This window comes from Bos indicus, chromosome 19 (assembly GCF_029378745.1).
Source record: "Bos indicus isolate NIAB-ARS_2022 breed Sahiwal x Tharparkar chromosome 19, NIAB-ARS_B.indTharparkar_mat_pri_1.0, whole genome shotgun sequence".
Taxonomy (NCBI): domain Eukaryota; kingdom Metazoa; phylum Chordata; class Mammalia; order Artiodactyla; family Bovidae; genus Bos; species Bos indicus.
This window is the reverse complement of record NC_091778.1, coordinates 36,882,146-36,894,628: the sequence shown is the minus strand read 5'-3', so window position 1 is coordinate 36,894,628 and position 12,483 is coordinate 36,882,146. Positions and strand designations below refer to the sequence as shown.

The 12,483-nt window shown below is 40.8% G+C and overlaps 1 protein-coding gene across 5 annotated transcripts in view; it reads right to left on the bottom strand.

Annotated features, from left to right (window-relative positions):
- SPAG9 (sperm associated antigen 9) overlaps positions 1-12,483 on the bottom strand; it is a 151,953-nt gene that overhangs the window by 126,282 nt on the left and 13,188 nt on the right. The window contains exon 1 of one of the 5 annotated variants that reach the window (XM_070773267.1): positions 3,376-4,139. The exons of the other annotated variants lie outside the window; for them this stretch is intronic. Within the exon in view, the coding sequence (XP_070629368.1) occupies positions 3,376-3,477 (102 nt within the window). The 5' untranslated portion in view covers positions 3,478-4,139. Of the gene's footprint in view, positions 1-3,375; positions 4,140-12,483 lie in introns of those variants that run through there. 5 annotated transcript variants of the gene reach the window in all.

Here is a 12,483-nt window from a genome sequence, read left to right as displayed (position 1 = left end):
AACTTTAGCTTCTTCAGCATTACCTTAGAAATGAATCGCGGTCATTCTGTCATTTTTGAGACTGCACCCAAGTACTGCATTTCAGACTCTTCTGTTGACTATGAGCTACTCCATTTCTTCTAAGGGATTCTTGCCCACAGTAGTAGATATAATGCTCATCTGAGTTAAATTCACCCATTCCAGTCCATTTTCGCTCACTGATTCCTAAAAATGTTGATGTTCACTCTTGCCATCTCCTGTTTGACCATCTCCAATTTATCTTGATTCATGGACCTAACATTCCAGGTTCCTATACAATATTGTTCTTTACAGCATCAGACTTTACTTCAATCACCAGTCACATCCACAAGTGGGCGCTGTTTTTGCTTTAACTCTAGCTCTTCATTCTTTCTGGAGTTACTTCTTCACTGATCTCCCGCAGCATATTGGGCACCTACAGACCTAGGGAGTTCATCTTTCAGTGTCCTATCTTTTGCCTTTTGATATTGTTCATGGGGTTCTCAAGGCAAGAAAACTGAAGTAGTTTGCCATTCCCTTCTCCAGTGGACCAGGTTCTGTCAGAACTCTCTACCATGACCCATCTGTTTTGGGTGGCCCTACAAGGCATGGCTCATGGTTTCATGAAATTAGACAAGGCTGTTGTCCATGTGATCAGTTTGGTTAGTTTTCCGTGACTGTGGTTTTCATTCTGTCTGCCCTCTGATGGATAAGGATAAGAGGTTTATGGAAGCTTCCTGATGGTGGAGACTGACTGTGGGGAAACTGGGTCTTATTCTGATGGGCGGGGCCATGCTCAGTAAATCTTCAATCCAATTTTCTGTTGATGGGCGGGGCTGTGTTCCCTCCCTATTGTTTGGCCTCCTTCATGCCCTTATCTTCATTACCTCCAATGTAAGGAGTCACTCCGTGCCCCCAACCCTGCACCAGGCCACCGACAGCCCATGCCTCTGTTGGAGACTCCAGGACACTGACGGGCAAGTCTGGGTCAGTCTTGTGGCAGTCACTGCTCCTTTTTCCTGGATTCTGGTGCACACAAGGTTTTGTTTGTACCCTCCAAAAGCCCGTTTCCCCAGTCCTGTGTAAGTTCTGGCGGCTCTATGGTGGGGTTAATGGCAACCTCCTTCAAGAGGGCTATGCCATACCCAGGTCTGCTGCACCCAGAGCCCCTGCCCCTGCAGCAGGTCACTGCTGACCCATACCTCTGCAAAAGACACTCAAACACAGTTCTGGCTCAGTCTCTGTGGGGTCTCTGGTTCCTATATATTTCAGTAATTTATCTTATTTATTACCTGCCTTGCCTCACTAGAACATAGGTTTCATGAGAGCAAGGATTTGTTTTGTTTGCTGTTGGATTTCAGAGAAGGCAATGGCACCCCACTCCAGTACCCTTTCCTGGAAAATCCCATGGACGGAGCCTGGTAGGCTGCAGTCCATGGGGTCGCTAAGAGTTGGACACGACTGAGCAACTTCACTTTCACTTTTCACTTTCATGCACTGGAGAAGGAAATGGCAACCCACTCCAGTGTTCTTGCCTGGAGAATCCCAGGGATCGGGGAGCCTGGTGGGCTGCCGTCTATGGGGTCAGAGTCGGACACGACTGAAGCGACTTAGCAGCAGCAGCAGCAGCTGTTCTATTTCCAGTGCAAAGAATGACAATGGTGCATAGCAGGTGCTCAAATATTTGTTAAACAAATGAATAAATGAAAAATTTTTCAGAGTAAAAAAACTGAAACTCATATAGAAAAATGTATAGTTCACAAATAAACTGGTTGTTGTAGTTCAGTTGCTATGTCCAATTCTGCAACCCCATGGGCTTCCTTGTCCTTCACTATCACCCAGTTTGCTGAGATTCATGTCCACTGAGTTGTTGATGCTATCTAACCATCTCATCCTCTGCCACCCTCTTCTCCTTTCTCCTTCAATCTTTCCCAGCATTAGGTCTTTTCCAATGAGTTGGCTCTTCTCATCAGGTGGCCAAAATTCAGCTTCACCATCAGTCCTTCCAATGAATGAACAGGGTTGATTCTGTTAGGAAATAAATATCACTAAATACACTCTAGTTTTAATATGAAATTTGCTATTACCTACTTCATCTATCCTGAAACTTTTTAATCACTGTAGTAGACATTCTGCACACACTATCTTCCTTTGAAGAACTTCTCCCCAGTTTCAGCTCATACAAATTGCCTAGTGAGGACTCCACCTCCCTAGGTCTGGGCACACAACCTGAACCAGACTGACCAGAGTGCTCTCTCTGGGACACGTGCTAGTTTTTGGAAAGAATTATACCTCTTCTCAGCTGAAGAGACGGAAAGAGCATGCCTCAAAACAAAATCAACGTAAAAGAAAACAAAGAACATGCGGCAGAGGCAGCAAGGAACCCTAATGAGAAATACTATTTGAGTCTTAGATTCAATATTTCCTGGAGCCAGCATTTCCCAATTGTTTTATTTTTTCAGTTACATTAGCCAATAAATTCTATTTTTATAGAGGGAAAAGGAGTACATCAAGGCTGTATATTGACACCCTGCATATTTAACTTATATGCAGAGTAAATCAGGAGAAACCCTGGGATGGAAGAAGCACAAGCTAGAATCAAGATTGCCGGGAGAAATATCAATAACCTCAGATATGCAGATGACACCACCCTTATGGCAGAAAGTGAAGAGGAACTCAAAGCTGGAGGAGGGGCTAGAAGGAGATAACCCTTCCTTTCCCCTGGTATTCAGTAAGCTTCATCCTTTCACCTCTTCTGCCTTGAAAAATGTGCTCTCTCAGGAAGTGTTGATTGCTCAGCCATGTCCAACTCTTTGCGACACCATGGTCTATAGCCCACCAGGTTCCTCTGTCCATGGAATTCTCCAGGCAGGAAAACTGGAGTGGGTTGCCATTTCCTCCTCCAGGGCATCTTCCTCATCCAGGGATTGAACCCGGGTCTTCTGCATTGCAGACACATTCTTTACCATCTGAGCCACCAGAGAAGCCAGGGAAGCTCTTGCAGGAAATGAACTGACAGACTCATCCACACTGAGGTTTACATGGTGGATAGGGCTTCACTGCTAACTTCTCTTGGGGTATTTTAAGTGTAAATGGTGTGAAATTTAAGAGCTGAACCAGGAAAATTGGAACTTTATACACCAGAAAGTACACTGTGCTTTCTCAGAGTGCACATCCTTGGGGTCCACCCATATGGCCTCACTTCTCACAGCCTCATAGCTGGATGAGCCCCATCTCCTTTTTGAGATGCTTTCCCTATGTTCTGCAAACCACAGGTTCTGGGGGTCCACACCATTTCTTGGTTGTAAGGCTGTTTGATTCTTTATCCAAGGAGGAGACAATTACAATGTTTTGCCCCAAAGCCCCGACCCGTCCCACCTGGGAGGGCTGGCTGGGCTGGTGTCCCTTTGGTGGCCAGTTGCTCTTGGATCTCCAGATGAAAGCTCCAGGCCATGCCACTGATCTGAACCAGAACAACATTAACAAGAATAGAATAATAGAATTTATTTTAAATACCAAGGCAAACTACCTATGAGGTATTCAAGTGCACCATATGGAATATTTATTTGTAAAGGTGTCTCATTATTTGGAATCTAACTGGTACAACCAACATCAAAGTTAGCAATGTGGATCAAAGTCCTTAGAGAATGAATGAAAAAAGTGTTACTTTTATCATACTTTAAGAGCTTTGATATATTACCTCATCTATAGTGTGATCCTACAATTATAAACTGGAGGAAAAGTAAGTGGGCAAAAGAAAAGCTTTGGAGGCCTATATTAAAATGGCTGTTTAACAGTAATGGGATTTAGGATGACTTTATCTTTTTTCAATAGCCTTATTCTTAAGTAGTCTTCAGACTTCCCTGGCAGTCCAGTGGTTAAGACTTCCCACTTCCAATGCAGGAGGTTCTGGTTCTATCCCTGTTCAGGGAACTAAGATCACATATAGGGTTAGTGAAGCCAACGACAAAAAAAGAAGGAAGTCTAAAGATCCTGGGTTTTCTGTTTTTGCAATAAACATGTAAAATTAATAAAGGAAAGGGGGAAATGCAAACTGTAGGCCTATACCCCTTTAAAGGTGGCTCAAGAGCTAAGGATGAACCTTGATTTACTTGCATTTCATCTCAGAAAAAGCTTGATCTATCAAGCATTCATTAATATTATCATTTATCTGACCAAAAATTTTTGTTTTTTTTCCTAATGTGGCTGCATGTGGTCTTAATTACAGCATGCAGGATCTTAGTTTCCTGATCAGGGATTGAACCCACGTGCACTGAATTGGGAATGTGGAGGCTTAACCACTGGACAATCAGGGAAGTTTCCAAGAGCATTTTTTGAAATGCAGTTAATCAAAAAAATCTGAAATGGAATACTGAAAGAGAGGGAAATCAATGTGAAGGGATAATTCAGTTTTAATTATATACAACTGGCCCCCTGGAGAAGGGAAAAGCTACCCACTCCAGTATTCTGGCCTGGAGAATTCCACGGACTATATAGTTTATGGGGTCACAAAGAGTCAGACACAACTGAGCAACTTTCACTCACTCACTCACTCATGGAGATAGTAAAGGACAGGGGAGCCTGGCATGCTACAGTCCATGAGGTCACAAGGAGCTGGACACATCTTAACTATTGAAAATGTTACATATACACCATGACCGTGTATTAGACCTGCTGAAGTTGAATGCTAAAATACAAGAGTGATGAATTTCAGGATTAGAATATTGAAGTGTGGATCCATTCCAGAAAGCTTATTATTACTATAACTTGCATGAAACAGTACTTTTAGGGAATTCCCTAATGGTCCAGTGGTTAACACTCACGCTTTCCCTGTGGGGGCATAGGTTCAGTCCATAGTCAGGGAACTAAGATGCCACAACCTTGCATCACAGTCACCAAAATAAAAAGAATAACAGCTTTTATTTAGGCAAAGTAAATAGGATTTTGGAGGCTGTACCCTAGCCAGAGACAGTTAAAAAAAAAAAAGTAAATGAATGCTCATAAGAAACCTGTAAGCATTCATCATTGATTTAATGTGATTCAATTTCTTGCCAGCAGCGTAATTTTATAAAAATGGCCACCCTACACATTACATTTAGCAAATGGTAGGGTTAGGGCAATATCAAAATCAAGGCAGGAGAGAGGCAGTTTCTCAAACTACAAAACAGTACTATCCTAGAGAATTCTGGTTCCTTTCCCCCAACACAGGAGAGTCTGTCAGATCCCTATGTTGGTATAGGATACACACCTCTCCACAACCCACCTGTTTATCCATCCGTTTTTCTAAGCTACTCTCACACACAGTTTTTTTAAAAAGTGTTAGGGGACTGGGATAAAAGCCCACGAATGGGCTTTTTCATCTTGTGTTACCAATACATTTTCATTAGATACTCCTTTCTCCTTTCAATAACTAATTGGCCAACAACAAATGTGACTCCAGACAAACTCTCTTGGGAGCAATGAGAGTTTGAGAGTTCTAAAAAAAAAAGTCAGTATACAATACAAATTCACCTCAGGATTCAAAAAGAATAATCTTTGTGATGAAGCAAAATGGTTTCAAGTTCAGATGGCTTATAGGAGCTGTTCTGCCACAATGTTCTGGAGAAAAACAAACGTTTGAAAAGGCATGGTCCTTAAGCTAAAAAAAAAAGTCCCTAGGACTGTTGCTTATTGGAAAAAGATAGTGAAGTGAAGTGAAAGCCATTCAGTCGTGTCTGACTCTTTGCGACCCCAAGGACTATACAGTCCATGGAATTCTCCTGGCCAGAATACTGGAGTGGGTAGCCTTTCCCTTCTCCAGGGCATCATCCCAACCCAGGGATCGAACCCAGGTCTCCCACATTGCAGGCGGATTCTTTACCAGCTGAGTCACAAGGGAAACCCAAGAATGCTGGAGTGGGTAGCCTATCCCTTCTCCAGCAGATCTTCCCGACCCAGGAATCGAATCAGGGTCTCCTGCATTGCAGGTGGATTCTTTACCAACTGAACTATGAGGGAAGCCCCAGCGAAAGATATTAACAGACAAAAAACAAGCAAAAAACCTCTACAACCTTTAAAGTAGTAACTTTGTATACAGTATTTTTCTTTAAAAAAAAAAAAAAAAAAAAAAAACCCACCAAATAAAAGGCTGACTTACTGCTCAGAATCTACCATTACCCACCACCCCCATTTACTCTGCAAAGTGGGGGAAAGAAACATTTCCATTATTTTAAATAATTATTGTTAAACTCAGTTCATTTAAATATAACTGTTTTTCAATATAGTATCTTTTAAGAAATAAAAGTACAAACCATATTATTAAGCAATGCCTGAGGAATGTAATTCCCCAAACCCTCCCCAATCCAAAATGCAGAAAAAACTTCTAATACAAATGACTCAGTTTCTTTAAACCTAAATAACAAAGTGGGGGTGTGGGGTAGGAGGTGAGCACTTACAGTATTGTAGGTGAGATAAGAATGCCTTCTTAAATGAACAATGCAAATAAAAAGAGGAAAAGAACAGAATGGAAAAGACTACAAATCTCTTCAAGAAAACTGGAAATATCAAGGGAACATTTCATGCAAGGATGGGCATGATAAAGGACAGAAATGGTAAGGACCTAAGAAAAGCAGAAGAGATTAAGAAGAGGTGGCAAGAATACACAAAAGAACTATACAAAATAGGTCTTGAAGATCCAGATAACCACAATGGTGTGGTCACTCATCTAGAGCCAGACATCCTGGAGTGTGAAGTCCAGTACTTTCTAAGTACTACTTTCTAAGTACTTTCTAAGTACTACTACGAACAAAGTCAGTGGATGTGATGAAATTCCAGCTGAGCTCTTTCAAATCCTAAAAGATGATGCTGGTAAAGTGCTGCACTCAATATGCCAGCAAATTTAGAAAACTTAGCAGTAGCCACAGGACTGAAAAAGGTCAGTTTTCATTCCAATCCCTAAGAAGGGCAATGCCAAAGAATGTTCAAACTACTGTACAACTGCACTCATTTCACATGCTAGCAAGTGATGCTCAAAATCCTTCAACCTAGGCTTAAACAGTATGTGAATCGAGAACTTTCAGAGGTACAAGATAGATTTAGAAAAGGCAGAGGAACCAGAGATCAAATTCCCAACATTCACTGGATCATAGAGAGAGCAAGGGAATTCCAGAAAAACATCTACTTGTGCTTCACTGACTACGCTAAAGCCTTTGACTGTGTGGATCACAACAAACTGGAAAACTCTGAAAGAGATGGGAATACCAGACCTCCTAACCTGCCTCCTGAGAAACCCCATATGCAGATCAAGAAGCAACAGCTAGAACTGGACACGGAACATCTGACTGGTTCAATTTTGGGAAAGGAGTACAGCAAGGCTGTATATTTTCACCCTGCTTATTTAACTTATATGCAGAGTACATCATTCGAAATGTCAGGATGGATGAATCACAAGCTGGAATCAGGAAATATCAACAAAGTCAGATATGCAGATAATATCACTCTAATGGCAGAACATGAAGAGTAACCAAAGAGCCTCTTGATAAGAGTGAAAAATGAGAGTGAAAATGCTGGCTTAAAACTCAACATTCAAAAAACTAAGAGTATGGCATCTGGACTCCTCACCTAATGGCAAACAGGTGGGGGAAAAGTGGAAGCAGTAACAGATTTTATTTTCTTGGGCTCCAAAATCACTGTGGACAGTGACTGTAGCCATGAAATTAAAAGACGCTTAGTCCTTGGAAGAAAAGCTATGACAAAACTAGACAGTGTATTAAAAAGTAGAGACATCTACTTTGTTGACAAAAGTCCATATAGTCAAAGCTATGGTTTTCCCAGTCATGTATGGATGTGAAAGTTGGACCACAATGAAGGCTGAGCACCAAAGAATTGAAGCTTTCGAACTGTGGTTCTGAAAAAGACTCTTGAGAGTCCCTTGGACTGCAAGGAGATCAAACCAGGCAATCCTAAAGGAAAGTGACCCTGAGTATTCATTGGAAGGACTGATGCTGAAGCTGAAACTCCAATACTTTGGCCATCTAGTGTGAAGAGCCAACTCATTAGAAAAGACCCTGACGTTGGGAAAGATTGAAGGCAGAAGGAGAAGGGGATGACAGAGGACGAGATGGTTAGATGGCATCAGCGACTCAATGGACATGAGTTTGAGCAAGCTCCAGAAGATAGTGAAGGACAGGCAAGCCTGGCTTGCTGCAGTCCGTGAGGTCACAAAGAGTTGGGACACAATCGAGTGTGTGAACAACAACTAGTAGGTCTTGTAGGTCTTCACAGAACTGTTCAACTTCATTGGCTTTAGTGGTTGGGGCACAGTCTTGGACTAGTGTGATGCTGAATGGTTTCCTTGGAAACAAACACAGCTCATTCTGTCGTTTTTGAGACTGCATCCAAGTACTGCATTTTGGACTCTTTTATTGACTATGAGGACTTCTCCATTTATTCTAAGGAATTCTTGCCCACAGAAGTAGATATAATGGTCATATGAATTAAATTCCCCCATTCCCATCCATTTTAGTTCACCAACTGCTAAAATGTCTATGTTCACTCTTGCCATCTCCTGAAATAAAAGTTTACTATTCCTCATAGTAAGTGTATGCTTAGTCGCTAAATCATGTTCGACTCTTTTGGGACCCCATGGACCATAGTCTGCCAGGCTCCTCTGTTCAGAGGATTTTCCAGGGAAGAATATTGGAGTGGGTTGCCATTTCCTTCTCCAGGGGACCTTCCCAACCCAAAGATCAAGCCCGTAGCTCCTGCACTGCAGGTGGATTCTAAACTTTTCTTCAAAACACATCAATTTTTTTTACTAAACAGTTCAGTTGTTACTATAGGGTACTACTGCTATATCCTAATTAGAAATATCTATCAAAAAATTCTAAGCCTGAGATGGCTGGATGGCATCACCAACTCGATGGACATGAGTTTGAGTGAACTCCAGGAGTTGGTGATGGACAGGGACACCTGGAGTGCTGCTATTCATGGGGTCACAAAGAGTCGGACATGACTGAGCGACTGAACTGAACTGAACTGAACTGAAGCAATAGTTAAAATTAAGGGTTGGCACATAACCATCATTTGTGTGGAAAATTTATTCAGCTAGAAGAAATTTTCAATCAGTAACTTAGAAATAAATATTTGTGGCTAAAACTAATTACAAAGCAATCAGAGCCTTCTTTCCTATGAGGATACAGTGAGAAAACTACAGCCATCTATGAACCAGGCAATGGGTTCTCATCAGACTCTGAATCTGTCAGTGTCATGACCTTGGACTTCCCAGCTTTTAGAACAGTGGAAATAAATATTTGTTGTTAAAGCCACTCAACCTATGGTATTTTTGTTATAGCAGCCTGAGCAGACTGAGAGAGAACAGAAGTGGCTGACACCACCTCTTCTCTCTGTTTCTCTTGAAAGCAGCCTCGATGCCCAGACTTCTGAATATTAATTTTTAACCATGAGGTATACTGTAAGAAGTCCAGAGTCTTGGCCTGGACTTTGATGCCAGCACCCTCTATTTCTAAACTTCCTACTGTGAGGAAAAACTTGAACAAACAAAGAAAAAACCCTAACAAAATAACAACCACAAAAACAATCAGAGAAGGAATTCCCTGGTGGTCCAGTGGTTAGGACTCTATGTTTCCACTTCAGGGGGCACAGGTCCAATTCCTCGCTGGGGAACTAAGATCCTTCAAGCTGTGTGGAACAGTCAAAAAAAGAAAAGAGAGAGAGAGAATCATGGTGCTAACATGATTTTTAAGTAGTCTACAATATTCTGATTTTTAAGTAGTCTACAATATTCTGACAACAGTTTCAGTGATCTTAATATTTCAATTTTTTAAATGCCTAAATATTTCTAGAATATCTAGTATGTATAGGACAATGTAGCCAAAGTGTCCGTAATAACTATACTTAGGAGAAGTCAGTTTTTCTGTATATGCCTAAGTCAAAGGACTCACTGAAGAACTTTCTGGAAGTTGTAGGATAACTTGGTACCAGCAGTAAATAAGGACAATAACTTGAATGCACAAAAGAGAATTTTAAATAGCTAGCATCAGCAACTGACCTCTAGTATATTTATCTATCCACCATCCAACCAAACAAAAAATATCTAGTACCTACTGCACCCCAGTAATTCAGTGGGAGAATTAAAGCAATAGATTAGTCAAACACAACACCGAAAGTACTATGAAAGGAGGACAGTATGCTATGAGAAGATATGAGATGGGTACAACCCATACTTCAGTGTCGTAAAAGGCATTCCAGAATTGAAACCTGAAACATGAATAATGGTAGCCAGGCAATAAAAGAGAGAGTGCCATGCAAAGAGGCAGCTTTTAAGAAGGCCTGAAGAAACTACCTTTTACATAACAAACTCAAGGGTGTTCAGAATGGCTCTAAAAGGAAAAGATTAGACTAGTAAAGTCAGAAGCAACCAGACTACAAGGCCATGTATGTTAGGAACTTTAGTCAATTCAAGAACAGATTTTAGACATATCCACTAACGGCTTTTAAATGTGGAAACCATCTGATCAGATATCCATTTTGGAGAGATCCAGGCACGGTGTGATGGACAGTGTGTAGGCTGGCAATACAGGATACAAATAGATCATTTATGGGACAGTTTGAGGTGCCCATTTATTTATTCAGAAATATTCAAAGGGTATTTCTTATGTGCCAGACCTCGTATCCAGTTTGAATGAAAGAAGCTCCAGCTCTTCAGAGTAGTAAGCATTACTTTCAGAGTAGTAAAAATAGTTTTGAAAAGTAAAGAGATTCCAGATATATTTAGGAGTTGAAAACAAAAGAAGGCAGCAATGGGGATGAAGGAAGAGAGAACAGTTAAGAATGATGACCTGGCTTCTGGCTAGGTAGACAGTGGTATCCACTCAGGAAGAGAATGAGCAAAGCAAGCTTGTGAGGTAAGTTCAGTTTTGGGCATGTTGGGAGACATTCATGTCCAATAAGCAACAGTAATATGTATCTGAAACCCCAGAGAGAGAGAGATCTGGACTTTAAAGGCTGTTCTTAGTAAGCTATCAGCTCCATGAAGGAAGAATTTTGTTTTACTCACCACTGTATCCCAATAGCCACAGTACTAGGCACACAGCTGGCCTTCAATAAATATCTGTTAAATGAATAAATGAGATACACATTTTGCAATGGTCAGCAAAATGGTCACCGAACTGCTCAGAATGGATCATATGATCTAGGCAGCATACAGAGTGAGAACTTAAGGGGATCTTAGAAAAAGCACCAAAGAACAATGCTAACAAGAGTAAGAAGAATCCACAGATAAGCAAGAGGAAAACCAAGAGATTTCAAAATTAGAGAACCAAAATATAATGTTTCTTACAGAATGAGTGACCAAGAGACAAATGTTGCTAAGAAGTATGAGGAGTAAGACAGAAAATAGAAGACATCGGAGAGTGTTTTTCACTTTTGTGAATTTTCTTTTTTTTTTCTTCTTTTTGGTTTTTCTTTTTTGGTTGAGCCACACAGAACTTGGTCCTCCTACTAGGGATCAAACCTGTGCCTCTGCAGTGAAAACACGGAGTTCTAACCACTCAGTGCCAGGAAATTCCCATCACTTTTGTGAATTTTCAAGAATATGAGGAGGAGAAATTCTATTATGCCTAACATTTCATATCTAAATAATGACTCTACCTATCTAAATAATGAGAAAACTGCTTATCCTTTTATAAACTTGTTTGTTCCATCTAACACGCCTGCCTCTTTACTCTGTGTCACCTCACCTTTATTTCCTGTGTAACACCTATCACAATCTGTAATTAACTGGTTTGTTATTACAATATAAACTGTAAGAAAGGAAGGGCTACTTTTCTTGTCTGATCTGTTTGTGGACACATTCCCAGAGTCTAGAATACTGCCTGGCTCAATAAATATTTCTTTTTTCTGATCATTCATGTGTCCTGTTTATCTCCCTATGGGAATGGGATAGAGAAGAACTAAAAGATTATGGAGATTCCTCTCAGCCCTTAAAAAAATACCTGCAGGAAAAGCAAGTAAAAATACATTTTAGGGACTTCCCTGGCAGTTCAGTGATTATGACTCCGTGCTTCCAATGCAGGGGGCATGGCTTCTATCTTGGCCAAGAAACTAAGATCCCACGTGCTTCCTGGTGTGGCCAAAAAATAAATTAAAAACAAAACAAACAAACAAAAAAAAACAAGATTTTAAAAGAAAAAACATTTTATTTAAAGCACAATAACAGAATCGAGAAACACAAAAATCCTAAATCCATCCCCTATAGAGGATCTAATCAGTAGAAGCGCAAATTACAAGGAAAAAATTCTTCTTAGGCTCTATAATCCTAGTGGAGCAGGTCAGCAATCAGAAACAAGGTATCCTAAAATATATGTAAGACTTAAAAAAAGTTGCCAGAGAAAACATTAAATGGAGGGTAGTTTCTCAATTTGGAGAAGGCAATGGCACCCCACTTCAGTACTCTTGCCTGGAGAGTCCCATGGACGGAGAAGCCTG